At 45.8% G+C, this 24,413-nt stretch overlaps 2 protein-coding genes across 2 annotated transcripts; one reads left to right on the top strand and one right to left on the bottom strand.

The window, feature by feature from the left end:
- Window positions 1-545: 545 nt before the first annotated feature.
- LOC118237057 (endothelial lipase-like) lies at window positions 546-8,529 on the bottom strand. The gene is made up of 10 exons (XM_035435455.1): window positions 8,264-8,529; window positions 6,618-6,814; window positions 5,924-6,103; window positions 5,228-5,339; window positions 4,588-4,812; window positions 3,868-4,110; window positions 3,301-3,421; window positions 2,205-2,429; window positions 1,516-1,620; window positions 546-1,247 (listed from the first exon to the last, which is right to left on the bottom strand). The coding sequence occupies exons 1-10, from the start codon at window positions 8,520-8,522 to the stop codon at window positions 1,235-1,237; spliced, it is 1,680 nt and encodes a 559-aa protein (XP_035291346.1). The 5' UTR covers window positions 8,523-8,529; the 3' UTR covers window positions 546-1,234.
- Window positions 8,530-12,962: 4,433 nt separating this feature from the next.
- LOC118206850 (E3 ubiquitin-protein ligase KCMF1-like) lies at window positions 12,963-23,106 on the top strand. Its single transcript, XM_035379974.1, has 7 exons — window positions 12,963-13,192; window positions 18,175-18,342; window positions 18,725-18,864; window positions 19,206-19,307; window positions 19,692-19,869; window positions 20,963-21,239; window positions 21,516-23,106. The coding sequence occupies exons 1-7, from the start codon at window positions 12,988-12,990 to the stop codon at window positions 21,775-21,777; spliced, it is 1,332 nt and encodes a 443-aa protein (XP_035235865.1). The 5' UTR covers window positions 12,963-12,987; the 3' UTR covers window positions 21,778-23,106.
- Window positions 23,107-24,413: the final 1,307 nt, after the last annotated feature.

The following is a 24,413-nucleotide window of genomic DNA, read 5'->3' as shown; positions in this document are numbered from 1 at the left end:
CCACTCAACGTCAGTTGTTTGTTCAATCTTAAAATTGGCAAAAAAAATTGCAAATAATATTTTTGCTTTTTGAAATCTTTGACTATTTTACCTAAACAAGCAAAAATTAAAAAACATGAAACTAAAATGATTTTTTGTGAATAGCAGTTGAAATGGGGGGTGGGGGGTGTGTGCAATCTTGGATCACAGCAGTAATAGCATAGCTGGGTTTGCATAATGATGAATAACCATATCCCTGAACCTGAAGGCAAACAGACTACTTATATGTTTTTGTGTAGTTTTTATTGCAATAATCATAGCCATAAATTAGAAGCAATTTAAATACGCATAGTAAAATTAAGATAATGCCATTGTGCCCTTGAGCTTAACCTGCATTGCTTCAGTATATATCCAGCTGTATAAATGTACAGTATGCAATGTAAATACGATGTATGTTATGTAAAAGTTGTGCAAGTCGCTCTGGGTAAGATGGTCTGCTAAGTGTAATGTCATGTAACAATGTCCACCCCAACCTTCAGCCCCAAAGCAACAGGCCCAAAGCCAGATTATTACAAACCAGTGAACAATTTAATTTTCCAAAAAAAGTTATTTACATTATAAACAAATGCACAACACATTACCGCATCACACAAAATAAATTATAGTACACACAAAATAAATCAAACGCATAAATCCTGAAGATTTACAATAGGCTTAAATTTGTACAGTGTTTTCACAATGAGCACAAAACGTTCACAACACCCCCCACCCCCCCCCCTCAAACATAAAACAAATCAGTCATGCCCCATACACATGTCCAGTACACAGCTCAAAACTTTGCAGTATGTGCAACACGCATTCGAACATTCCAACACCTGTGTGTTTTGGCACTGGAGGGGGAGGCGGGGAGGCGTGGGGGCCTGGCCGATCGCGTCACCAGTCAGATCTTGAACGCCCCGTGACAGAACAGTCTAGATGTTTCTGTGAGGTGCCACCAGGCAGGTGCTGTAACTCTGTCCAAGCAGTGCTTCCTTCATAATTTCAAGAGTATGTGAGAACCAACCCATGGCCAGCCGTACGGCAGGCATGTCCCAACGCCGTCAGGCATCTCATTGGACAGTGAGGTCCATGTCATCGAGCAGCTGATTGGACAGCCGCCGCATCCATTCACTGTGCACGAAGTGCGCTTTACTCCTGGTGCTGGCACAGGTCCCGTTCAGTGACAGTGGCTCCTGGATAAGTGCATAGTCTCTATTTAAAAGTGCATTCTGCAAGAGAGAGAGGAGAAGATTACACAGGATGCATAACAAGGTGTACATCTTTTAAAATTTGCTTTTCAAACATTCCACACCAGCCTACTACTTATTTAACCACAGGACCCAAGTTTTTTTTTTTTTTTTTTTTTTTTTTTAAATAAACAAAGAATAAACATTTGAATACCCAATCAGAAATGTCAAGGTGAATGAATATTGAATGGTTCTCCACTCCGATTGGTGGGATTAAAAGGCCATTGTGGAGTGAAAGCGGAGCTGGTACCTTTTTCTTGGCTTCACCTCCCAGCCGTCGCGACATTTAACAAACGTCAGCACGCTCCCTTGGCCGATGTCAATGGCAGCAGGGTCTTGAGCACAGAACGTGAACCTGTGTTCAAAAAAGAAAAGAAAAAAACCAATCAGGTTAAGACGCTCAATCACATGAGCTTACACACATGCCATCCTGCCAAAACAAAAACAAAAATTACTTTTGTTTTTGGAACAGAATGCAGAAACTGCACACAAACAGACTTATCGGCAGAAAAAATATCCACCACTCCCTTTCCTCAGAGATGCTTTTTAGGCCCAACACCATTGGCGAATTACTGACAAAGCCAACACCATGGGCGAATTACTGACAGAGCCAATGCTATAGGCAAACTACTGACACAGAGCCAACACCATGGGCAAATTACAGACACAGAGCCAACGCCATGGGCAAATTACTGACAGAGCCAACACCATGGGCAAATTACTGACAGAGCCAATGCTATGGGCAAACTACTGACACAAAGCCAACACCATTGGGCGCAAATTACTGACACAGAGCCAATGCTATGGGCAAAGTACTGACACAAAGCCAACACCATTGGGCGCAAATTACTGACACAGAGCCAACGCCGTGAATGAATTACTGACAAGAGTCAAGGTGGGTGTGCGTGTGTGGAAGACCAGAACATTCCAGCCACTCACTTCTTCTGAGTCTCTCCGCACTTGACCCGTATCCGTCGGACCTGCAGGCGCTGGTTGGTGGGCACGCTGGACCAGGTCCAGAGCGAGCTCTTCAGGGACTTCCACATGGAGGACCAGGAATCGGACGCGCCCTCCCAGGAGAGCTTGATCTTCAGCAGGTCCCCGATGTCGTTCTCCGTGAAGACGAGGAAGGTGTTCGTCAGGTTGAGTCCCACTCTGTCGGGCCTGGGAGTCAAAACACAGGAGTCAAACTTTTGCATGAGAAAAAGATTTGCATAGAAATTTGTATTGCCTTATATTAAAATGAGCCCCATTTAGGCTGTTCATGTAATAATTATACCCCAGCAGCAATGTGTGTGATAACACAGAAATTTGAAACTCATCTGATTTAAAAACTACACATTCAGAAGAATGAGATTCACCACACCCCTGTTTATACAGTATGTTTCTTCAGTATGATTTTGAATTTCACACAGTGTACAGACACATATGGGAATTACAATTTAATACAATTTTTACGAACGCAGTTTATAGGCCGCATCTGACATCAAGTGGAAACACTCAGAATTCTAAATTCTGTAAAATGTAACAGGAGGCATCAGCTAATTTCTGAAACAGTTCAACGAGAACTGCATTTGATTTTGGTCGGGGGGAAAAAAAAAAAAAAAAAAAGTTACCACAGATTCAAAAACCGGAAGCCTAATTGTGGCTTAGTGTCGTTAGCTTCCCCACAGAACTGTACAACTGTACATACAGCACCGTGAGCGTCATGGAGATTTACATGGTAGCACAGTACTTCCTTTTCTGTCGTCATCGCCTAGTCCCTCAGCCACGTTACCGTTGACTACGCTACTGCGCGACTGCGACATGTGACAAGCGCCACCATCACATCTTCAAATGACAGTAATCCACCAGGCACCACGCCTTTGGAATGGGCCATTATTGCAGCGGATACGGTAGCAATTTTGGTCGCGGCGACACGGATAACAAAGGCGGCGCCTTTTGGACGCAGAAAAAAAAAAAAAAAAAAAAAAAAAAAACCAAACGTTATAAGCATCCCTGATTGGAGGACACGGGCCAGTCGCGTCATACTCACAGCTCCACGCTGATGTCGCTGGTGTCGCTGTGGGCGCCGTACAGCTGCACGGTGAAGGTGGGGTCCGCGTCTTTGGCCTGCTTCCTGTCGAACACGTGCATCTTCATCTGGTAATGGTAGCCTGCGAGATCAAAGGGCATGGCTGTCAGTCAACAAGTTGCCCCCGATGTGCCAGATCTGAATATCAAGCGCGCTCTTTATGGGGCTTGCTGGGTCGTCTGTCCTGTTAAGACACAGTGCACAGACGGGCCACATTGTTTGGCGTCAGTTGGGCGACTGCAAGCCTGAACCGCAGTGTGATAAGCAGCAGCAGACAATGGCAGGGGCTTTTGAGGACAGCACACGCTCACCCAAAACTGATAAAGGCGGTTGCAGCATGAACACTGAGGGGCTTTCCAAATTTAAGAGAAAAGGAGGTGGGAGGGGGGAGGGGGGAGGGGGGAGGCGTGAAAAGTTTCCGTTGCCACAGTGACTGCGGTTCCATCACCTGCACTGCTCGCCCGGGATCTGAGAGGGTCCGGGGCAGCGGGGCGGGGCGGGGCAGAGCCGGGCGGGGCCGCTGCTCACCTGCAAAAGGCGTGTCTGCGCGGGTCTTCAGGTACATCCTGCTGTTCCTCCTCTTGCGCATCTTCTTGGCGTTGTAGCCCATGTTGTTGCAGCGGTTCTTGCGGCAGCTGAGGCAGATGCCCTTCTTGAAGCGGTCGGGCCCGGTGCACTGGTAGGCGAAGCTCAGGTGGTCCCGGTTCATCAGCGAGTCGACGAACAGGTGCACCGCCCGCTCGTGCTCGCACTTCATCACGTCCACGAAATCTGGAGGAGCGAGTCAGAGTTAGAGTTGGTAAATGGTAAAAGCGCTTTTATCCACAATTGATGCCTCTCATTCACCAGAGCATTTAGAGGTTAGGTGTCCTGCTCAGGGACACTTCGACACGCCCAGGGCGGGGATCGAATCAGCAACCCTCGGACTGTCAGACAACTGCTCTAACCTCCTGAGCTATGTTGCCCCAGAGTGAGTGTGAGAGTTACTTTTAGTCATGTTTAAAAACATGACATTTGTCCTCTTGGCGCACAGACACCAAGCTGTCACCACTGAGCAGCGCCACGCCCCCCCCACTTCTGAGTCAATGCAGACCAGAGAGCAGAGAGAGGAGCGCCGGAGTCAGACTGGTTTTCTGGCAGGCTGGCACACGCTGCCGCCGCCGCGGTCTGGAGGAACTGAGCCGCTGGGCGTGAGAAAAGGGCGTGGAGGAGATCGGCGGGAGGAAGGGCCGAGGCAGGAGTACTCACTTCCTGCGGCCGCAGTGGAGAGCACGTCCCCCAGCCCGCAGCCGGGCTGCACGTCCCCGCCGTTGGGGTAGATGTCGATGTCCCCGATCGGCTGCTGGATGCCGATGCTGACGCCCAGGGCCTCCCGCGTGTAGGTGTGGAGGACGTCCACGAAGTCGGCGTCGTCCGGGGACAGCCGGCGGTCCGAGTCCACGCCCTCGAACATGGGCCCGGCCGGGTCCAGCCCTAAAAAAGGCGCAGGAAAAACCCTTAATCCCTTTTTTAAATAAATAAATAAATAAATAAATAAATAAATAAATAAATAAATAAAAAACGCCACCCTCCCGTTCTCCACAAAGACACACAGTGTACCTTTACACAAACAATGGAAATTACAGAGAAACTAAAAATTTGTACTACAGCCAAGTCTGGGAGCCCTCTAGCACAGGAGGAGCCGGGGGAAGGGGGGGTGGGAGAGGAGGGGGGGGGGGGGGGGCAGAAACTGCACAGTCAGCGTGAGAAATACAGTGGCGGTACATGGGGTAATAGTACAGGCGAGGGGGGGTTGGGGGCAGTAACAGCACAGTAAGCGTGAGAACTACAGTGGTGGTACATGGGGTAATACTAATGGGGGGGGGGGGGGAATTGCCACATTTCTCACCAGTAATCCTGCCAACTGTCCCTCGCACAAAGGTCCCTGCGTACCCAGCGACGTGTGCGCCCAGGCTGTAGCCAATCATGTGGACCCCCTCCAACGGCAGCTGGAGCTCGTCCTGTAAAAACACAGACAGCTGTGAGCCCATCGGCTCCGACTGGCACTGATCGACACTGACATACAGGGCTTTCTTCCCCCCCCCCCAACAATACAACACTGACATACAGGGCTTCCCCCCCCCCCCAACAATACAACACTGACATATACGGCTTCTCCCCCAACAAAACGCTTTTCACCAACAAAACAACACTGACATATAGGATGACACATAACGAAGCTTTTCCCCCTCAACAATACGCTAAGAAAGACACAGCACTTTGCCCCAAAAACCCGGTCGACAGGAAGCCTTATATTACACATTCCACTGACAGGAACTAGGGCTGACCTATTCCAACAGCTGGAAAGTTCTAACCTGACCCCTTAAGAGATCACCATCCCTGGCTGGACGCACTGATCTTTACGAGGTTTAATTTGCAATGTGGAAAAAAAAAAAAAAAAAAAAAAAGACATCTTCATAGCGAAAAACTCCTTAGCTAGCGAAGGATGTGAACGGTCTTATGTGCACGTAGGAAAGGCAGCTCTGGGTGTTCGTTAGCCTTTAACCTTTAGCCGTTAGCCTTGCCGAAGGACCCGGCGACGTACCTGGAGCCAGTCCAGGAGGCGGGCGATGCTGTGGCCCACCAGCTGCGTGTTGTTGACGGCGTCGGGGTAGAGCTGGTGCGCCAGGGGGATCCAGTCTACCACCACCACGTTGGCCTCGGCCTCCCGCCGCTGCACGGCCGACACCAGCTGGTGCATCCACCTCTCGAACATGCCACTCATCTGTGGGGGGGGGGATGGGGGGATGGGAGAGCGCGGGCGATCAATGCACCTTTCAGAACCCGCCCGCGCCGGAGGCATTCCGGCAACAACGTGACACATTCCACCGCGGCCACGCAGACCGCACAAACCGTGCAACCCGCCGTCACCGAAAAACCAGCGCCGACCACACGGGGGCGCAATACGCACTGCTGCACATGAAATGCTGTTACAATACCCACAAGGAAACTACATTACAAAATTACTTTTCAGCAGGTTAACATAGAAGCTTTGGAATGTGGAGACGAAGGTCTCTACCCCCCCCAACACAGAGGGCACCACACACATACTTGCACCTTGTACACGTACCCAGGATGGGCTTAATTCATTTTACTCAACATGCTAATTAAAACATCCAACATTTTAAAAAAACTAAGCATTCTTATCTCATTTTGAAGAATCTTCAAAAAATTTCCCTTCCTCCTAATGTCCAAAATTGCTCAGCAGACTGACCATCTTGCAGAAAGCAGACACTCACCGTCCAGCCATGAATGATAAGGATGGTCTTAGTTGTGGCATTGAAACCACACTCCTGCAGACACTCCCGTCGACCTGGCTGCAGGTAGCAGCCGTCCTCATCCAGGTCCAGAGACTTCCGCATATTGAACTTAATCAGGGAGTTCGGCCCGTCCTCCTCACTGCCGTCCACAGCGGGAGGCTTTTCGGTAAAGTCATCTGTAACACAGTGAATGGACGCATTTAGATTTATAAATTACAATCCACATCAATAACGTGCTGACAAAGGGCCAGATAGAATTAACTTGAACGCCCCCCCCCCCTTTTAGCACCTAAGAAATTGAGAACTTCTACGGAACGTTTTCCCCGGGTATTCTCTGGCAGGACCAGAGCAGCACCCAGTTCTAACTGCACGGGAAGGTGCCCGACGGGTTCCACACCTGGGCCTCGTGCCAGCAAGAGCGTCCAGCAGAGGTGGTAGGAAAGGTCAAGCTACAGCCGTCCCGCGCGACTCCGACAGGGTCACCTGGGGTAGAAGCGCTTCTGCAATCAGCCTCCGATATAATTGCGACAGGATGGTACACATAAGCGGGATGGCTTCCAAGAGATGCCGCTACCCTGAACTTTATCTAGAACTAGCCAGCGAGGCACACGCAGAGACGAATTATCACGCTCTTCAGTAATTTGTTCCCAGACTGTATCAGCCCCATGCGGATCGTAGAAAACCTTACCAGAGAATTATTTAAGAGCAGACATGGGTATTAACCATTTCATCGTTCGAATGAGGGACATACTGGGAGCAGAAACGATTCGTAAATGTCAAACAGAGAACACCGTTATCCTGTTCCACGTGTAGTACAGACCTTGGCCGTCTCGCCAGAGTCCGTTCTTGGTCCCTTCTAATAGCTTAGCTTAATTCAAGCTTAGCCTTGATAATTTATTTTAGAATTTTATTTCGTTTACAAGGTCACTGCCCGTAGATGATACGTGAATATTTCCACAGCTGCAACGTGGCTTCTCAGGACTGACTGTGCCGGTTTAAGTTACTTGTGCACTGAGATGGGGGGGGGGGGTTTAAAAAAACTCATCCACTTCAGGCAGCAACGCGTAATCCAGTCTCTTTCGCGAAGATATTTGCCATCTCAGAAACTGTCCTTTCGTACCAGCAGTAAAATCTATAAATATAGTATCTAAAAAAATAAACTAAAAAACTCAAAACCGAAAAAAGGAAAGAGTGCACACGGTAATTACATTTAAAGGGAGAAGCGATCGCTGTTCCTGAAATCGCAGACATGCTACGTGAGAACTTTATTACAGCATTTTAATTCAATCCCAGTTTCTCGTTCTCTGAACTCTCGTACGAACGAATGCGGGCCACGACTGACGATGCTGCACGGAAATGCAAGATTCGCACAATAAACTACTGACAGCGTTTAGTTTCATTCCACTGCAATACATTTCATTAATTCAAGGTCATTTAAGCAGAAATCGCTCAAGTGATCAATAGACGGTGGACAAGTGGATCAGTTTAGTTGAGTGTTAGGCTACATCGCGCGATCATGGAGTCACATCACATGTGTTTGACAAACTCTTTAAGAAACTGTAATACGTTTTAATAGTAAAAGTTTTCAACATATGGTGAAGGTATAACTTAAGCCAAACTCTTACCTTTATGAACTCCATTTCCACCAACTTTAGAAGTTAAAATGACAAAGGACAAAATGACAGGAATCCACAATGTATTGTAGTTCATTTCTTTCCTTACAGCACAGATACAGACCCCCCCGTCTCGTAATAAAGTGTAATATTTAACTGCAATATTTAAAACAATCCAGTGATTGCTGGGAGGTATCTTGTGAGATTGTTGAGTGGAGCCGGTCTTTTCTTTTATGCGTTGTGTGTGCGTGGCCTGAGGCGCGCTGCTCATTAGTTTTAAATAGTTTTCTTTCGGTCATCTGATCATCGGCAGATCTTAACTGGAGGATTCTAAGCTTCCAATTGGCCAAGCCCCCGAATTTACGTTTAAGGGCGTGACAAGAACGTTTGAATGAAATTTTTTAGCCTACTACTCGAGTTGCGTCTTAATCCTATGCGGGTTCATTATTGAAAACAAACACAGTGCTATCTCCGTGTTCCGTTGCGTTAGTTGGACTGGAGGTATACAGTAGGGACACAAGTGACGTATAGGACGAAATGAATCAACAAATAAAACGGGGTGAAGTATACGTACTGTTTTATCATCAAAGATATTTTGTTTTACATAACAAATGTACTTATAAATTAACATCCGTTCAATGATGCCGACAGGCCACACATGATCTTGCTCTGTATTTATAAAAAATATCTACAGTATCCTGGATCCACGCCAAATATAAATACACTCATCACAAAATGTTTCTCGTCGTGTCCTGTAACTGGATTGGTCATGTATTGCTTCAGTCCTTTTTTGGAAAATGACAAGTCGTTCAATATGATAAGTGAACACAAAGCCGCGAGATCCCAGTTTGTTTGACTAAGGAACGAATACTACTCATGCAGTAGCGCAGTAACTTCTGAAACCATACAGCATAACTAGGCTGCTGGCATTGACTAATGTACACGTTCATTTCTACACATTCATATACAAGTGCTAATCAGTTATTTGAATTGTTCATTTATTGTATTCGTGTTATCGTTGTTTTAGCTGCTGAAGAATGTCATGACCTTCACAGTGTATAGCTGGAGGGGAAAAAACATCAAAGACTGACGCCATGGGAAACTATGTCGTGTGAGGTGGGGTGGGGTGCGGGTGAGGGAGAGGGGGAAGGGGGGGGGGGAGGGGCGGGGTTGGTATTACCCCATGTTAACTCGGGACCTGGAAGCTGGAATCTCCATGTCCAAAGCGTCTGTGCCAGATTATTGGATCAGACCATCGGCTGTGAAAACTGGACTCACGTAACAGACAGCGTCTCACAATGACTCCCCTGTTAACTTACTGCGAATAAATTCGGTAAATGTCGCTGAAACAAACTACACCTTCAAGGTCATTCATTGGTGTTCAGAATCACCCCATCACGTGACATCCTTACAATAATCCCTGATGGAATGCACAACACGACAATGTCTGGTGTGTGTATATAATTACAATATCTTTGTTTCACAACAGAGAACACCTTGAACTCAAGTGAAAGCTTTGACAAAGTACTTTAATTTCACGCAGCTGAAAACAGTGTACATTTACTTACAGCTAATAGACGAATATCCAAATATTTCCTTTCATAAATTAATGATAAAAATTATTCATTATTTAAAAAAATAAATGATTTGGTATTTGGAGTTCATGCAAAACAATGTTAAAATAATCAGGAATTGTATATACGCATACACACACATACACTCACACAAACAGACTTAACAGTGTACATTTCCAAATATTTATTTTCATAAATTAATGATAATAAATTATTCATTATTTTAAAAATTGAAGTTCATGCAAATACCAAAGTTAAAATAATCAGTGTGTAAAATTTTACACACACACACACACACACACACACACATATGTATACACACACACACACACACACACACACACATATATGTATACACACACCATCTTCATACTTTCATACTTACTCACATTACACCCACAGCCTGCCCCTGGTGGTCATACCCGTAATGGCCATATTATGAACAGCATTTAAAAGCTGGACGTGAATTGGGATATGCAGAAAGACTTTTTACCACGAGTCCAGTTATTTTGTAGTCTGTGTCATATCTCATCTCTTACACAGTGGGGTTCGAATGGTGTTTTTGAAGAGAAACATTCAGAAATCTGATGAAATGGCATTCATGTGACACAACGTTCTATTATGCGTTGCACAACAGCTGGGGTAGGCTGCTTACACAAGAATGAAAACAAAAAACATCGTAAAATGCACACATTTATCTGTTCAAATAAATACACATAATATGTATTCTTATTCTGCCACACAGTTTGTTTTCAGTATATGCTGTACCTCAACATTACATTCACACTACACTTTTCTACAGGGCTACTCACTAATCATATGTATCTTGATCTCAGACTTGTGGTTCTTTTATTGTGCCTGGAAATCATACCTCACTTCTATCTCAAGACTTAGCCATAGCTTCACTGTGTGAACTAGACTTGATGTCCATGGCTATGGATAGCTGCTTCTTCATGACAGAATTGCACTTTATCTGACCTGTGTTCTGCAGTCGCTCCAAGGACCTTCAGTATGCACTTACTATACATTACTTTGGACAAAAGTGTCTGCCAAATTAATGCAGCGCAATGTATTGCAATGCAATTAATGTAACACTGGAAATTGCTGCATGAATATGTTGCTCCTTGTGCAGGTTGGGTAAGGCTGCCACAGCAAGAGTACAAAAGGAACAACTGGTGGTTCAAAAGGGAAAAAAACTGGAGACACACAGTTCAATGAATGTATTTTACACTGAGCTGAAAGATCGTAGAGGCAAAAGAGACCCTGTGCTGTACCTTCACTATCCCAGTTGTAGCACTTTGACGCCCTCTAATGGCTCAACGTATTAATGCAGCCTCTGGGATACATGGCAGTGGTTTAAATAAGTTCATAGTGGTCTCTCTCGCAGGTATCATTGAGAAAAGAAGCTAGCAGGCCGAGACACGTTAGTAAGGAATCTAGACGGTACTAGCACAGCATCTATCTGACCATTTTGCCCACAAGAAGGCTAGCCACTTAGAAATCAAGATAGGCCTATCTACAGCATAGCTCATCAATATGGATAGGCTACTAAACTGTCATTATTAACTAGAATGTAGTATTTATTGGGAATATTAAAAATTACAAAAAATTTTATACAAATTAATTGGACAAATTAACATATTCTTAAATAGTCATATTTAATACTTGGTTAATAGTTCTTTGCATTTAATGACAGCCTGAAGTTTCTTTCTTTGCCCACACATTCCTCTTTCCATCACCTTTGTACAGGTTAATACTCATATCATCTGTCCATAAGACTTGGTTCCAGAACTATATGGTTTTTGCATCCTTTTTAGCAAACTCTAACCTGGCCGTTCTGTTCTTAAGGCTCACCAGCGGTTTGCATCTTGCGGTGAACCCTCTGAGGTTATGCTGGTGTAGTTTTTTCTTTATGGTAGTCTTTGACACACCTATGCCCACATGTTCTTGATCTGTTAAACAGCTAAAAAGGGGTTTTTGCTTCACAGTTGGAAGTGTTCTTCAGTCAGCCACTACAGTGGTTTTCCCTGGAATGCCTTGGAAGGTCGTTTGCTATTGCTGAGCTCACCAGTGCGTTCTTGCTTTATAACAATGTACCACATCGTTTATTTTGACACACCCAACGTTGCCGATCGACATATTCTGAATTGTCAGCCTCATGATGACCTGCTTAACTGGCATTGACATTTCTTTTGTCCTAATGTTGAGAAACAACGGCAACAGGCTCCAAATGCAAATGCTCCATCTAGATTCAACGCTAGACTTTTTGTTAGCTTCTTGTGCATGAACTAATGATGCAACAACAAAGAGCTGATCAGAAATCAGCTGATCAGCCAATTGTCAAATTACATTTTGGTCCCCTAAAATCCCCCATTTCTGTTAAAAAAGGGCTGTAATTCCCAGACAGTTCAATATGGAGGTAAATGTCCTCAAATTAAAGCTGATAGTCTGCGCCTGAACCTCATTGTTTCGTTTCAAATCCAATGCGCTGGAGAACAGAGCCAAAACAACAAAAATTGTGTCATTGTCCAAACACTTATGGACAGCACCATAGTTATATAGCATACATTGCTATTTGTTAGTAGTGTTACTGTTAGCAGTACAAGCTGTGCAAAAGACAAAAAAATCCTTTCTGATAATTCTCATTTTCAATTAATCTTCATTCATAACTAAAATCCATGTCCTCTTGCCAATAGTAAGGGGATTCTGTCAGGTTGGTGAGTAGACTGGTGTGGGGAAGGGAGGTGAGTAGACTTGTGTGGGTCAGAAGGTGAGTAGACTTGTGTGGGGGTGGGTGGTGAGTAGACTGGTGTTGGGGTGGGTGGTGAGTACTGTTGAAGGGGGTGGCAACTAGTGTGTTGCTGTGATGGGTGGTGAGTCGTGTAGTCTTGGGGTGGTTTGTGAGCAGTGAGGTGTCCAGTGAATCCATTGAAAAATGCATGATAGCTCCATTCAAAAAAATATTTTGTGTTTATTTTACCTCTGTAAGATGTCTTTGAAAATATATAATTATTATTATAATTATAATAACAATTATTATTATTATTATCATCATCATCATACATGGCCAACCGTAGCTATGTACCTAATCTATGTAACTCGTCGCTATGTAGCTAGCTAGCAGAGAACCATTAAACTACTCCCCCTGGCGGTTGTTTAACGATGCAGCAGCTCTCCGTCTGTACAGCGGTGACAGACGGCGAGGGGGAGGTAAAGAGCTGGAAGCTCAGGATCCTTCATGAGAAAAGAAGAAAAAGAGACCGAGTCACGGCTTCAGTTCTCAAAAGCAGTATCCTTTTGTGTGATCCGTGCCCGGGAGCCCGAGGAGGGGGCTGTGTCAGCGTCTGTATGATGTCCCGACATGAAGGTAAGAGAAGAAAACACAACTAACGTTACTGTGCCGGAGAAGCGTCCAGCGAGCCGTTAGCATGCTAACTGCTAGTCGAGGGTTGCCATGTTTGTACTGTGATGCGCTGGATGAAGCTCATGATGGCCGCCGCCATGCAGTTTACCCCAGGCCGCAGTTTCCCCGTTTGCCCAGGTCTCTCTGCCGGGCGAGTTGCAGCCACCGAGCTGAGGTCTGCCTGCGCCAAATGAGCGCAGGAACGAGGCACAAACATGAGGCTAACGTTACCCCGGCAGCTATCGCCCCAGTTATGGAGAGAGGACCCTGGTTGAGTTCCCCGTGATCTCAGCGCAGGCCACTTTGGTCTGGTTGCTTGTTATTACCGGGTTGAAATCGTGGATCCGTTGCGGCCGCTCAGACCCCGGTCGCGGAGGTGGTGAATGCACTGTCATCAGGGGTGAGGCCTGACGACGGCCTTCTCCTGTAAGCGGCTAGTTTAGCTAGCCAGCTAACGTTATGCAATTCGTTTAGCTTTTTGCTAGCGTTAGGGGACTGGTTTAGCTGCTAGCTGAGGGCAGGGAACTGGTTTAGCGGCTGGTTAATGGCAGCTAACAGCTGAACCAATGGGAATGGTTTTAACTGTTAGCTAGCTAGCTAACTGGTTTAGCTAACCGGACATTTGGCGATTTGCTGTTGTACAGTGCTTTTAATGGAATATGTAGCTAAATCGCTAGCTGAAGTTAAAGGGTTGTCATCAGACTAATTTTTCTGGCTAGCCAACTGTTTATGTTCTGCTTTATAATGTATTCGCTAATGATCCAGATCACCTGTTTCCGTCATATAAATATCCTACTGTCTGCATAGCAGGCTAACTTATCAATGGTAGTTATGTCATTCTACCACCCAAGTGCGATCACCTGCCTAAATTAATGTGTTCTCTGGGGAGGCAGCTAAGTTAATTACTGTGATCGGCCAGTGCAATGTTGTCATCGCTCGCCTGGTGAAATCGCGATTATAATTTTTTTAAACGGCGGATAACTAAGTGCCGGTGTAGTGTTAGGCCTAACCGGCTACGCTAACAGCTAGCTCAGCAAACTGCACATAGTCTAGTGCTTAGCAAAACGCTTCCATAGCACGTAGCTAGCCAAGTTACTCCTGAAAGGTTTAAAGACATCGAGTCAATAACCAGTCCAGCGATCTTTCTTAATTAATTGGTTACCCATCGTTGTAGTTTTAGTGTCCTTTTATTATGTTTGGAACACTGATAAGCTTTATGTTTCCAGGTTACGTTAGGTGCTCTGTAGGTGAGTGAAATGAGTGATTGCATAAATCTTTAGTTGGTGGACTCCCTATTAAGCTCGATAAATATTGTAATGTTAATTGTATTACCATAGCTAGAAATAGCAGTTTCGTAAGTTTTGCACCATGAGATCGGGGAGAAATTTTCTTGGAATCGAATGGTTACCTAAATGCATCGGTGAATGTAACACTGCCTGAACTAGCGAATGATCAAGTCTAAATTCATTTTTTTGCCGATAGAGACGTCACCTGGAACTGTAGTCTATTATTAGATGCGAACTACGTCGGTATGTCCGAGTTTAATACTTTCATTAGCAGCAAACAACTTACGCGTGGGTGACTTCGCAAATTGACATGCAAACACTAAAATTTGCTGACTTATCAGAGGTCACGCATAATCGCATTTAAAGTGTTGCATTATTGGTTTAATGAGTTGATTTAAAAATTTGTTATGATGAGATGCTGCTGATTTTTCGGGAGATGTCCCTCATGTTAAGTCTCCCAGTCGGACAAGCTAATCCTGTGGAATCCTACTTCAGTTATTCTTGCACCAGAGGACAGGCACATGCAGACCTTTTTCGGCTATTGATTTATATTGTTTCTTAGTGTTGAATAATCTTCTGTGATTCCTCACAGTTTGAAATATTTGTTATGAGTCTTTTGCATGTGAATTGTAATAAAGTTTGAAACCACTGGGCTGGGAGATTCCTCACAAGTTACCTGCCTACCTGGGTTATGTAGCCTGCTGAATTCTGAGGCATAGTTTATCTCAGACCTTTGAGTGGGTGTGGGTTATGCACATAGTGACCAGACTACTGAATATTTGGAATGACACACTGTGCAAGTTTTCAGACAGGGCATTGTGTAGGGTCTGGCTACCCCAGAACTCAGTGATTTTAGAGTCGTACAGTACTGCCCACTGTACTAATGCTACCCTACAAGGCTGTATATTGTCTTTGCAATATGTCACACGGTTAAGTATGATATATTATGTTTCTTCATAATTGCGCTTACCCAGCAGGAAAAAACAAAAGCCGTGAATAAAAGTTGAATATAATGAGTGACCAAACTCCTCCCTGTTCCTTTTCAATTAAAGTTTTTGGCTTCTTTGTCAGTTTAAATGTCTTTTCTGGCACGCGGATCTTGCTGATTTATGGGCCTGAAGGATCACGTGAAACATATCAGATTTTTTTTTTTTTGTCAGATTAACTAGTGACAGTTAACCATGGCGCACAAAGTCAGGAGTGTCATAGTACCTTCCAGAACTATCCACACAGGCGAGAGGCAGATGCTCAGTTCTAAGTAGTGTTCAGGTACTGTGAGAGCAGACACTCAGCCCCAGATGTTCAGGTACTGTGCGAATGAGATGCTCAGGCCCTGGTGTTCAGGTACAGTTAGAGGCAGATGCTCAGGCCCTGGTGTTCAGGTACAGTTAGAGGCTGATGCTCAGCTCAGAGTGTTCAAGTACCGCAAGAGCAGACGCTCAGGCTCAGGTACTGTGGGAATGAGATGCTCAGGCCCTGGTGTTCAGGTACAGTTAGAGACGGATGCTCAGATCAAGACATTGTGGTACAGTCAGAGGCAGATGCTCAGGCCCTGGTGTTCAGGTACAGTGAGAGGCAGATTCTCAGGCTGTGGTGTTCAGCCTCCAGGCCTCTCTGCAGACTAATGTGTAATGTGTTGGCTGTTGCTGGAAGGATCCTGTTAAACAGAAATGAAGGAGTAGTGTGAAAATGGGTGGTTTTAGTCATGAAAGGTCCATCGGCTTGTCTGGATTGGGTACCATTTTATCCCGAGTGTCTTGGTAATAGTCATCACCTGGCTGCCACCCTGGACACCTAATCGTGCATTTGTTTCATTAGTTGAAACAGTTTGCAAGCCCTACAGCAGGTGGCTAGTTGGCTGGTTAGGATTAGTATGTGAGGCTGTTTGAACCAATCAGCACCATGTATGGTGTCTGTGCCCCTGAAGATCTAGAGGGTTTAAATACCTGCTTCAACCAGCAGGTGATTGACACCTGGAACAGCGGGAGATTCAGGTCCTCATCCAGTCAGAGGCTGCAATTAAGGAGTAATTAAGAAGTAATTGATTACTTTAAGCGTGGAAAAAAAACCCAGATTGGAAGAATACAGTTGAACATCGTTTATTTCTCAGTACTGACAGGCGCTATGGGAATTTCTGTCAATAAGCCGTAGACCCAAAGAGGCTGACATCTTCAGAAGTTCCCACAGTTAGCTAGCGAGCGGGCTAACTTTAGTCCGTGCTTTATTTAGCAGTATCCCTGGACTGCGTCTCTCAGAAGCCTCTCCCACAGGGAAGAGTGTCTTTTGCTTCTTCGGTGTGTGAACAGAGGGATGCACTGTGCAGGATGCACTCATGATGAGGAAGCTGTGAGTCTGAGATCAGCTGGGGCAACAGTGTTGGTGTCTCTGGATGGAGTACACACAGAGTACGCATTCAACCATATTGTGCCTTAATAACAGTAATAAACTGCCACCTACAGAGACTTCCTTGTGCTGTGAGTGCCAGTAGCCATGCTTAACTGTGATTCTGATGGACACAATTGTAATGAGATTTGATGTAGAAAATGTGTTCTATATTTTGCAAATAACATTGTCTGCAGAGCCATAGCAGTATCAGTGTGCTTGCAGTGTTAACCTGAGTATACAGTGTCAGTGTGAGTTTAGTGTTATAGTGACAGTATAAGTTTATAGTATTAATGTGTGTTTACAGTGTTATGTTAGTTTACAGTGTCAGTGTGAATTTACAGTGTTATGATAGTTTACAGTTTTATGTTAGTTTACAGTATCAGTGTGAGTGTGAATTTACAGTGTTATGCTAGTTTATGGTGTCAGTGCTAGGTTACAGTGTTAATGAGTGTGAGAGGAGAAATGGCTATGATGTAAGCCTACAGTATCGTATTCGCAGTCACTGTAAAGACAAAGTACTTCTTAGGGTTAGGCTGACATAAGTGCTTCAGAAACCTCTAGTTCAGCTGCTTCCAGCTTCTGGAATTTCAGGCTCACCCCAGAAGTGCTACCCCAAAATAAAAGCATCACCTTTGCATGAGCAACAGACCCATGAAGAAAGAGTCGCTTGTTTACACCATCATAATTTAGTGCAAGTTCTCATTTTTCCTGTTCAGTCTTTTCCCCAGCATGATTGACACATGCTTGCACTGTGATCGGTTTTAAAGTCTATGCTTAAAGGGGGTGGCCAGTCTACAATGAAAGAATAAGCTATTCCTGGTAATGTACTGCAGTGCAGCTGTGGTCATATGGAGAACATCCCCTTTAATCTGCCACCCACAGTACAGACTGGGTGTAAATGTTCGTTGTTCTTTTAAAGTAGCACTTGTTTAATAATAGTGTTGCCCCTAACACGCAATGCAGCGCTATGGGGTTAGCATTTGAATTGTTAATTTATCTTTTTTTTTTTTTTTTTGTGAAATTTAAGTAGGACTTCAGTCATTATCTCATTATTATTTCTACATGCATTGCAGCCATCATTGTGTGGTATTATTCATGTACCAGAATTTACAGTGAAATTTACCAAGTAATTGCACATTGTTGTTAAAGCATTTTTCATGTGTTCAGCATTTCTGGTGCCTGCGTGCGTGTACATCAGTGTGCGTGCGTACATCAGTGTGTGTGTGTACATGAATGTTGCGTTTCAGGGTCTGAATTTAATTTCCTGTCTTCCAGGTGTCAGCTGTGATGCGTGTTTGAAAGGAAACTTTAGGGGACGCAGATACAAGTGTTTAATTTGCTACGACTACGACCTGTGTGCATCGTGCTACGAGAGCGGAGCCACCACCACCAGACACACGACAGAGCACCCCATGCAGTGTATATTAACCAGGGTAGATTTCGGTAAGTACCCCCATGCAGTGTATATTAACCAGGGTAGATTTCGGTAAGTACCCCCATGCAGTGTATATTAACCAGGGTAGATTTCGGTAAGTACCCCCCCCCCCATGCAGTGTATATTAACCAGGGTAGACTTCGGTAAGTACCCCCCCATGCAGTGTATATTAACCAGGGTAGATTTCGGTAAGTACCCCCATGCAGTGTATATTAACCAGGGTAGATTTCGGTAAGTACCCCCATGCAGTGTATATTAACCAGGGTAGATTTCGGTAAGTACCCCCATGCAGTGTATATTAACCAGGGTAGATTTCGGTAAGTGTATATTGAAATGTGATTGGCTGTTTGGCCGGATGATGATGCATCGTAATTCTTTTTGTTGCTGCAGACTTGTATTACGGTGGGGAGGCTTTCTCAGTTGAGCAGCCGCAGTCCTTTACCTGTCCGTACTGTGGAAGAATGGGGTACACAGAAACATCTCTACAGGAACATGTCACTTCAGAACACGCAGAGACCTCCACAGAAGTGGTGAGTACCCCCTACAACCACGCCCCCCCCCCCCCCCCCCCCCCCCACACACACACACACAAGCCCCCACGGCCACGCCCTCAAACCCAAACCCCCATGGGCATACCCTCACAACTGCTTCATTGTCAATGTGAGTGAGGGTGTGTATGTAGGGCTAAAAATAAGAATTTTATATAGTGACCTCTTCAGAGCACTTTTCATAAATTATTTGTGGCCCAAAGTGCTTCCCAGTGTTGAGAGCTGGATCAGTATTGGATCAGTGTTCAGATCTGGGTCAGTGTTGAGAGCTGGATCAGTGTGTCGAGCAGGATCAGTGTTTAGAGTACTTGTCTCTGTTTCAGATCTGTCCCATCTGTGCAGCGCTACCAGGAGGTGATCCCAATCATGTGACAGATGACTTTGCTGCACATCTCACACTCGAACACAGAGCACCTAGAGATTTAATATCCTTTTATCCATGTGCATTTCACCGTGTGTGGATGTTTTAGTGGTGTGGTTGAGTGAGTAGTTTGTAATGTGTGTAATGTATGCAGTTTGTGTAGTGTATGCAGTGTGTGTGTGGTGTATGCAGTGTGTGTAGTGTACACTGTGTGTGGTGTGTGCAGTGTGTGGTGTATGCAGTGTGTAGGGAGTATGAAGTGTGTGTGACGTATGAAGTGCATGTGTAGTGTATGCAGTGTTTGTAGATTATGCAGTGTGTGGTATATGCAGTGTGTAGACAGTATGCAGTGTGTGTGCGTGTTTGTATACGTGTGGACATGCGTGTGTGCGGTGTACTGTACTGTACTCTACTGTGGGTGGGTGTTGTCCTTAACCTGACTGCTCAGGATGAATCGAGCGGAGTTCGGCATGTGCGCCGGATGTTTCACCCTGGCCGGGGTCTAGGGGGGCCACGGGCACGCCGATCCAACATGCACTTTACCAGCAGCTCCACCGGGGGGCTCTCCACCTCCCAGAGCTCCTCCTACTCTCCAAGCAACAGGGAAGCTATGGACCCCATCGCAGGTAAAGAACAAGGACACCTGGCTGTGTAAAATACTTGCACAAAGTAAAAGTACACGCACACGCACACACGTACATGCACATTCTCACCATAGAAGGTCCACCATATCCTCTCTTTCAGCTCTTTCGCTGCCGTGTGGAGCTTATTTTTAGTCCCAGATAAGCACAAGGTGTGCAGTGTTCCAGTCTTTCATTCCCAAGTCTGTAAGTATATGTGGTCAGCATTTTAGTTTCTGTCATATTTACTGCCAGGGCCCACGTCTGACAGTGTTTCTCCAGAAAAGCCAGGTTCTCCTGCAGCCTTTGTATCGTGAGTGACAGCAGAACCAGGTCATCTGCAAACAGAAGGAATTTTATTTCCTTGACATGGTTTTTGGTCAGTGGATGCAAATTGCCCCAACATCATGGCCAGTGATGAACAATGTTGGACACAAGGCCCATCTCACTCCAAGTGAGGAAGCCTCTTTTGGGTCATTGACTGTACAGGCTGAGGCTGGGGTGATGTGCCAGGACTATTGGAAATGTGGGTCTGGGTTCCTCCCAGAATGCATCTGTACATTAGAATGGAGATGAGGATCGTTGTATTTGGGATTGGGTGGTACAGTGGCACAATGGTTGGCACTGTTGCAAGACGGAGGCTCCGAGTTCGAGTCCCGGCCGTCTGGATCCTCTCTGCGCGGAGTTTGCGTGTTCTCCCCATGTTTGCCTGGGTTTCTAGTGGGTACTCTGGTCTCCACCCACATTGAAAGACAAGCATGTCACTGGCCTCAGAAGTGGAGTCGCCTGGGTGCTGCACTGTGGCTGCCCGCTGCTCCTAAGCAATTAGGATGGGTTAAATGCTGAAGACAAATTACTCCACACTGTTCAATCAAGTGCATCTTATCTTATTCTGAGTTCTGAGTGTAAGGGTTACTCTCTCGGATTAATATTTTAATGGTGCATCATTTTCACATTGTCCTTCGCCCTCTCCCTCTCACTCCCTCTCTCCTCTCTTCCTGCCCCCCCCTCCCCCTCTTCCTCCCGCCCCCTTCCTCTCCCCCTCCCCTCTCTCCCTCTCTCTCTGTTCGTCTCCCTCTCCCTCTCTCTCTCTCTGCAGAGCTTTTATCGCAGCTGTCGGGCGTGCGGCGCTCTGCGCAGCTGAACTCGGCCGGTCCGTCTGCGTCGCAGCTGCAGCAGTTGCAGATGCAGCTGCAGCTGGAGCGGCAGCAGGCGCAGGCGGCGCGGCAGCAGCTGGAGACGGCGCGCAACGCCACGCGCCGCGGTAACCCCGGCAACATCAGCACCACCGTCACGCAGACCAGCAGCAACGCCAACCCCGCCCCCTCCGACAGCGCCCCGCCCGCCTCCCACAGTTCCCAGTTCCTCCTTAGCAGGTGAGTCTCTCCCGTTACGCTCCCCGCCCCCCCAAACTGCTGGACCCCTCCGTCCCCTGCCCCCCCATTTCGCCTTGGCCTTGGTCCCTGCCGCACTCCCCCTTTCACACTGGCCCTGCCCCGCCCCCCCCAAACCACTAGCGCTCCAGTCGCCTCGCCCCCTGCCCCCCTCTGTTCGCCCTGGCATCACCCCCCCTCCCATCTTTGCCACGCCCCCTGCTGCAGACGGCGCTCCTCTCTCTCTCTCCCCCCCCCCCCCCCCCCCACCCCCCGCAGGCTGAACGAGCCCAAGATGTCGGAGGCGGAGCGGCAGGCGCTGGAGAGCGAGCGGGCCGACCGAAGCCTCTTCGTGCAGGAGCTGCTGCTGTCCACGCTGGTGCGCGAGGAGAGCTCCTCCGACGAGGACGAGCGCCGGGACTTCGCCGACTTCGGGGCCATGGGCTGCGTGGACATCATGCCCCTGGACGTGGCCCTAGAGAACCTGAACCTGAGAGAGAGCGGTCGAGGAGGCAAGGAGCCCCCCGCCCCGCCCCTTTGATGACATCACACCTCGCAGACAGTGTCCAGTGCTGTAACTGCCAGTGAGAGTGGACAGCAGTTTTTTTGTTTGGGTTTGTTTTTTGGTGATTGTAATTTCAGGTGTCACCCTTAATACATTGTGTACATTCATAAGAGGCCGAGTGAGAGAGAGAGAGAGAGAGAGACAGAGAGAGAGAGAGAAACATATATATATGACTATATAAAAATTGATAATCAATTCCACATAACTAATTTTTTTTTACTTTAGCAGGTAAATGTAGGTAACGGTGGCAGAAGTTGCTCCTGATTTAAAAAAAAAAAAAAAAAAAAAAAATACTCCACATTCAGAAGAGGAAACTCCCCATCTCTAATGAAGCTGCTGTCTGTATTTATCAATATTAATGAATAAAAAGTGCTTGGATGGTTTACCATAACTAGTGCATGAGGCTACCACAGCTCGCATGAGTTTTAATGGCTTTGTCATTGAAAACCCAAAGCTTTCTTTAACTGTTTTTAAAGGTTACTTGAAAAGGATTTTGAATCAGATATAAAAAATAAAAAAAACAATTGAGGAATATTTTTATTTTAAAGACTATATCCTGCACCTACAGTAGCTTCTTAATGCAATGTGTTCATCCCACAGCAGGAATCCCCCCCCCCCCCCCTCCTCTGTGATGTCATGACTGGTCAGGTGACCCCAGTCTCCTGTTTGTCTACGGTCCTCTCAGTTGTGTGCTGCCAGGAGGTGGCGCTGTTGGTGAACTTGTGAACTGCCATGAAAAAAAAGAAACACACTCACACACACACACAAACCCAGTTTGGAGGCCCCTGAGGAACTCTTTGATAGAAAAAAAAAATCTAAAGTATGGAAAACAAACACATTGCTTATGACGTCATATATTGTGCTGTTTTAGTGAAAAGCTGTTTGGACACCAAATGTAGTTTTACTCATGCACTGGTCCTGACATTCTTCCCATCCTGCCCCTTCTTGATTTTTTTTTGTATGTTTGTTTTTTTTTTCCCCTCCTCTCATTGGTTAGACTCTCCAGCTGAGAGGTACCCCAGCTCCAGGTGTAAGGGGAGGGATGCAGGTGTTTAAAAGAAAGACTATTGCTCTCTGCTAACAATGGCACCTTCTATTTATTCTGAATTTTGTCTGACATGATTGTTTTGAAAGCCTTGTGATTGAATCATGCCTTCATGCCTATACTCCTCTGTAAAATACAATGAGATGTACATTGAATTTGTGCGTTAACTTTCATAATGGTTGAAGGACATGGGCGGACTTTCTTTTTTTAAATGTAAATTTAGAATACAATAAAACCTGCACACGGCTTTTGATGAAACAGCGCAGACATTCCTGAGCTGCTGTCTGTGTGTGTGTGTGTGTGTGTGTGTCTATTTGTGTGTGTGCGTGTGTGTGTGTGTGCGCGCACAGTAGCTCTGCACCTCTGCCTGCCCAGTCAGGGGTTAATTTGGCTTTCTGATCTTCACACAGGAGTTCAGGGAATTTGACGTGTTTGGAGACGGTGTGGTCGTGTTCTGTTTGTCTGGTGAAAGACCCGTTGTTTGAGAAAGAGCAGGTGCTGGTGGAAGGTCTCGTGTGATTGGGCAGGGCTTCACCCCTCCCCCCCCCCAAGTTCATAGCTGAAGAGCATCCGGCATCACCGCGCAAATATTTCTAAGCAGTGTAATGTTCTCTGAGGGCAGCTTCATTATACCCTCGTAATCTCCCCTAATTTAAGAGCCTTCCACTGCCAGTTTAAATAATGCATGCAGAGCACCCCAATGCATTGCAGTATCAGAAGTAGAATGCTTGCTTGCCAGCATTGTAGACCCTTTGTGGGCTTCTATTTTAGTTATCGCTTCCAGTGTCATGAAAGTTTTTTTTTTTTTTTTTGTGTGTGTATTTAAGTTAATGAACCTACCTGCTGACAGTGCCACGAAAAAGCATTTGCCCCGTTCCTGGTTTCCTCTGTTATTGCATATTTGTCGCATTGAATGGTTTCGTATCTTTAGGCAAAATGTAATATTAGACAAAGGGAAACCGAGTAGACACAAAACACATTTAAAAAAATTTTCATTCATTTAATGAAAAAAATTATCAAACACCCATGTCACCTTAGTGAAACAGCAATAACCCCCTTAATTACTCAGCCAATTGACCAAATTTAATTGATAATTGAATGCCGATTATTGAACACAACCAGGCTTGATTGCAGTCAGCCCTGTTGAATCTAAACCTCACTGACATTGAACCTTATCACCAGAGTTAAGTAGTCACCACAAAGTTTCTACAAGCACACTATATTATACAATGAAAGGAAATTCCAGAAGAGATGAGGGAAAACATTTGAAATGTATTAGTCTGGAAAGGGTTACAAAAGCCATTTCTAAGGTTCTTGCACTTTACTGAACTGCAGTGAGTCATTATCCCCAAATGGAAAATACTTGGAACAGTGGTGAATCTCAGCCGGCTGAAATTTCTCCAAGGGCACAGCGACAACTCATGCAGGCAGTCACAAAAGATCCCAGAAGAACATCCAAAGAACTGCAGGCCACTTTCACCTCAGTCAAGGTCAGTGTTCATGACTCCAGAATAAGAAAAAGACTGGGGAAAAATGGGATTCATGGGAGAGTAGCAAGGCAGAAATC

This window comes from Anguilla anguilla, chromosome 10 (assembly GCF_013347855.1).
Source record: "Anguilla anguilla isolate fAngAng1 chromosome 10, fAngAng1.pri, whole genome shotgun sequence".
In the NCBI taxonomy this organism is placed as follows: domain Eukaryota; kingdom Metazoa; phylum Chordata; class Actinopteri; order Anguilliformes; family Anguillidae; genus Anguilla; species Anguilla anguilla.
The sequence above is the reverse complement of the archived record's forward strand: the minus strand, read 5'-3'. Positions and strand labels throughout refer to the sequence as shown.

Coding starts and splice junctions, on each gene's coding strand:
- LOC118237057 (XM_035435455.1), bottom strand. CDS start 8,522: ATGAGCAGCGCGCCTCAGGCCACGCACACACAACGCATAAAAGAAAAG. Junction 6,104..6,617: donor TTATCATTCATGGCTGGACG/GTGAGTGTCTGC, acceptor CCCCCCCCACAG/ATGAGTGGCATGTTCGAGAG. Junction 4,111..4,587: donor CTCCACTGCGGCCGCAGGAA/GTGAGTACTCCT, acceptor TCGCTCCTCCAG/ATTTCGTGGACGTGATGAAG.
- LOC118206850 (XM_035379974.1), top strand. CDS start 12,988: ATGCAGCAGCTCTCCGTCTGTACAGCGGTGACAGACGGCGAGGGGGAG. Junction 13,193..18,174: donor TATGATGTCCCGACATGAAG/GTAAGAGAAGAA, acceptor CCTGTCTTCCAG/GTGTCAGCTGTGATGCGTGT. Junction 18,865..19,205: donor CAGAGACCTCCACAGAAGTG/GTGAGTACCCCC, acceptor TCTCTGTTTCAG/ATCTGTCCCATCTGTGCAGC.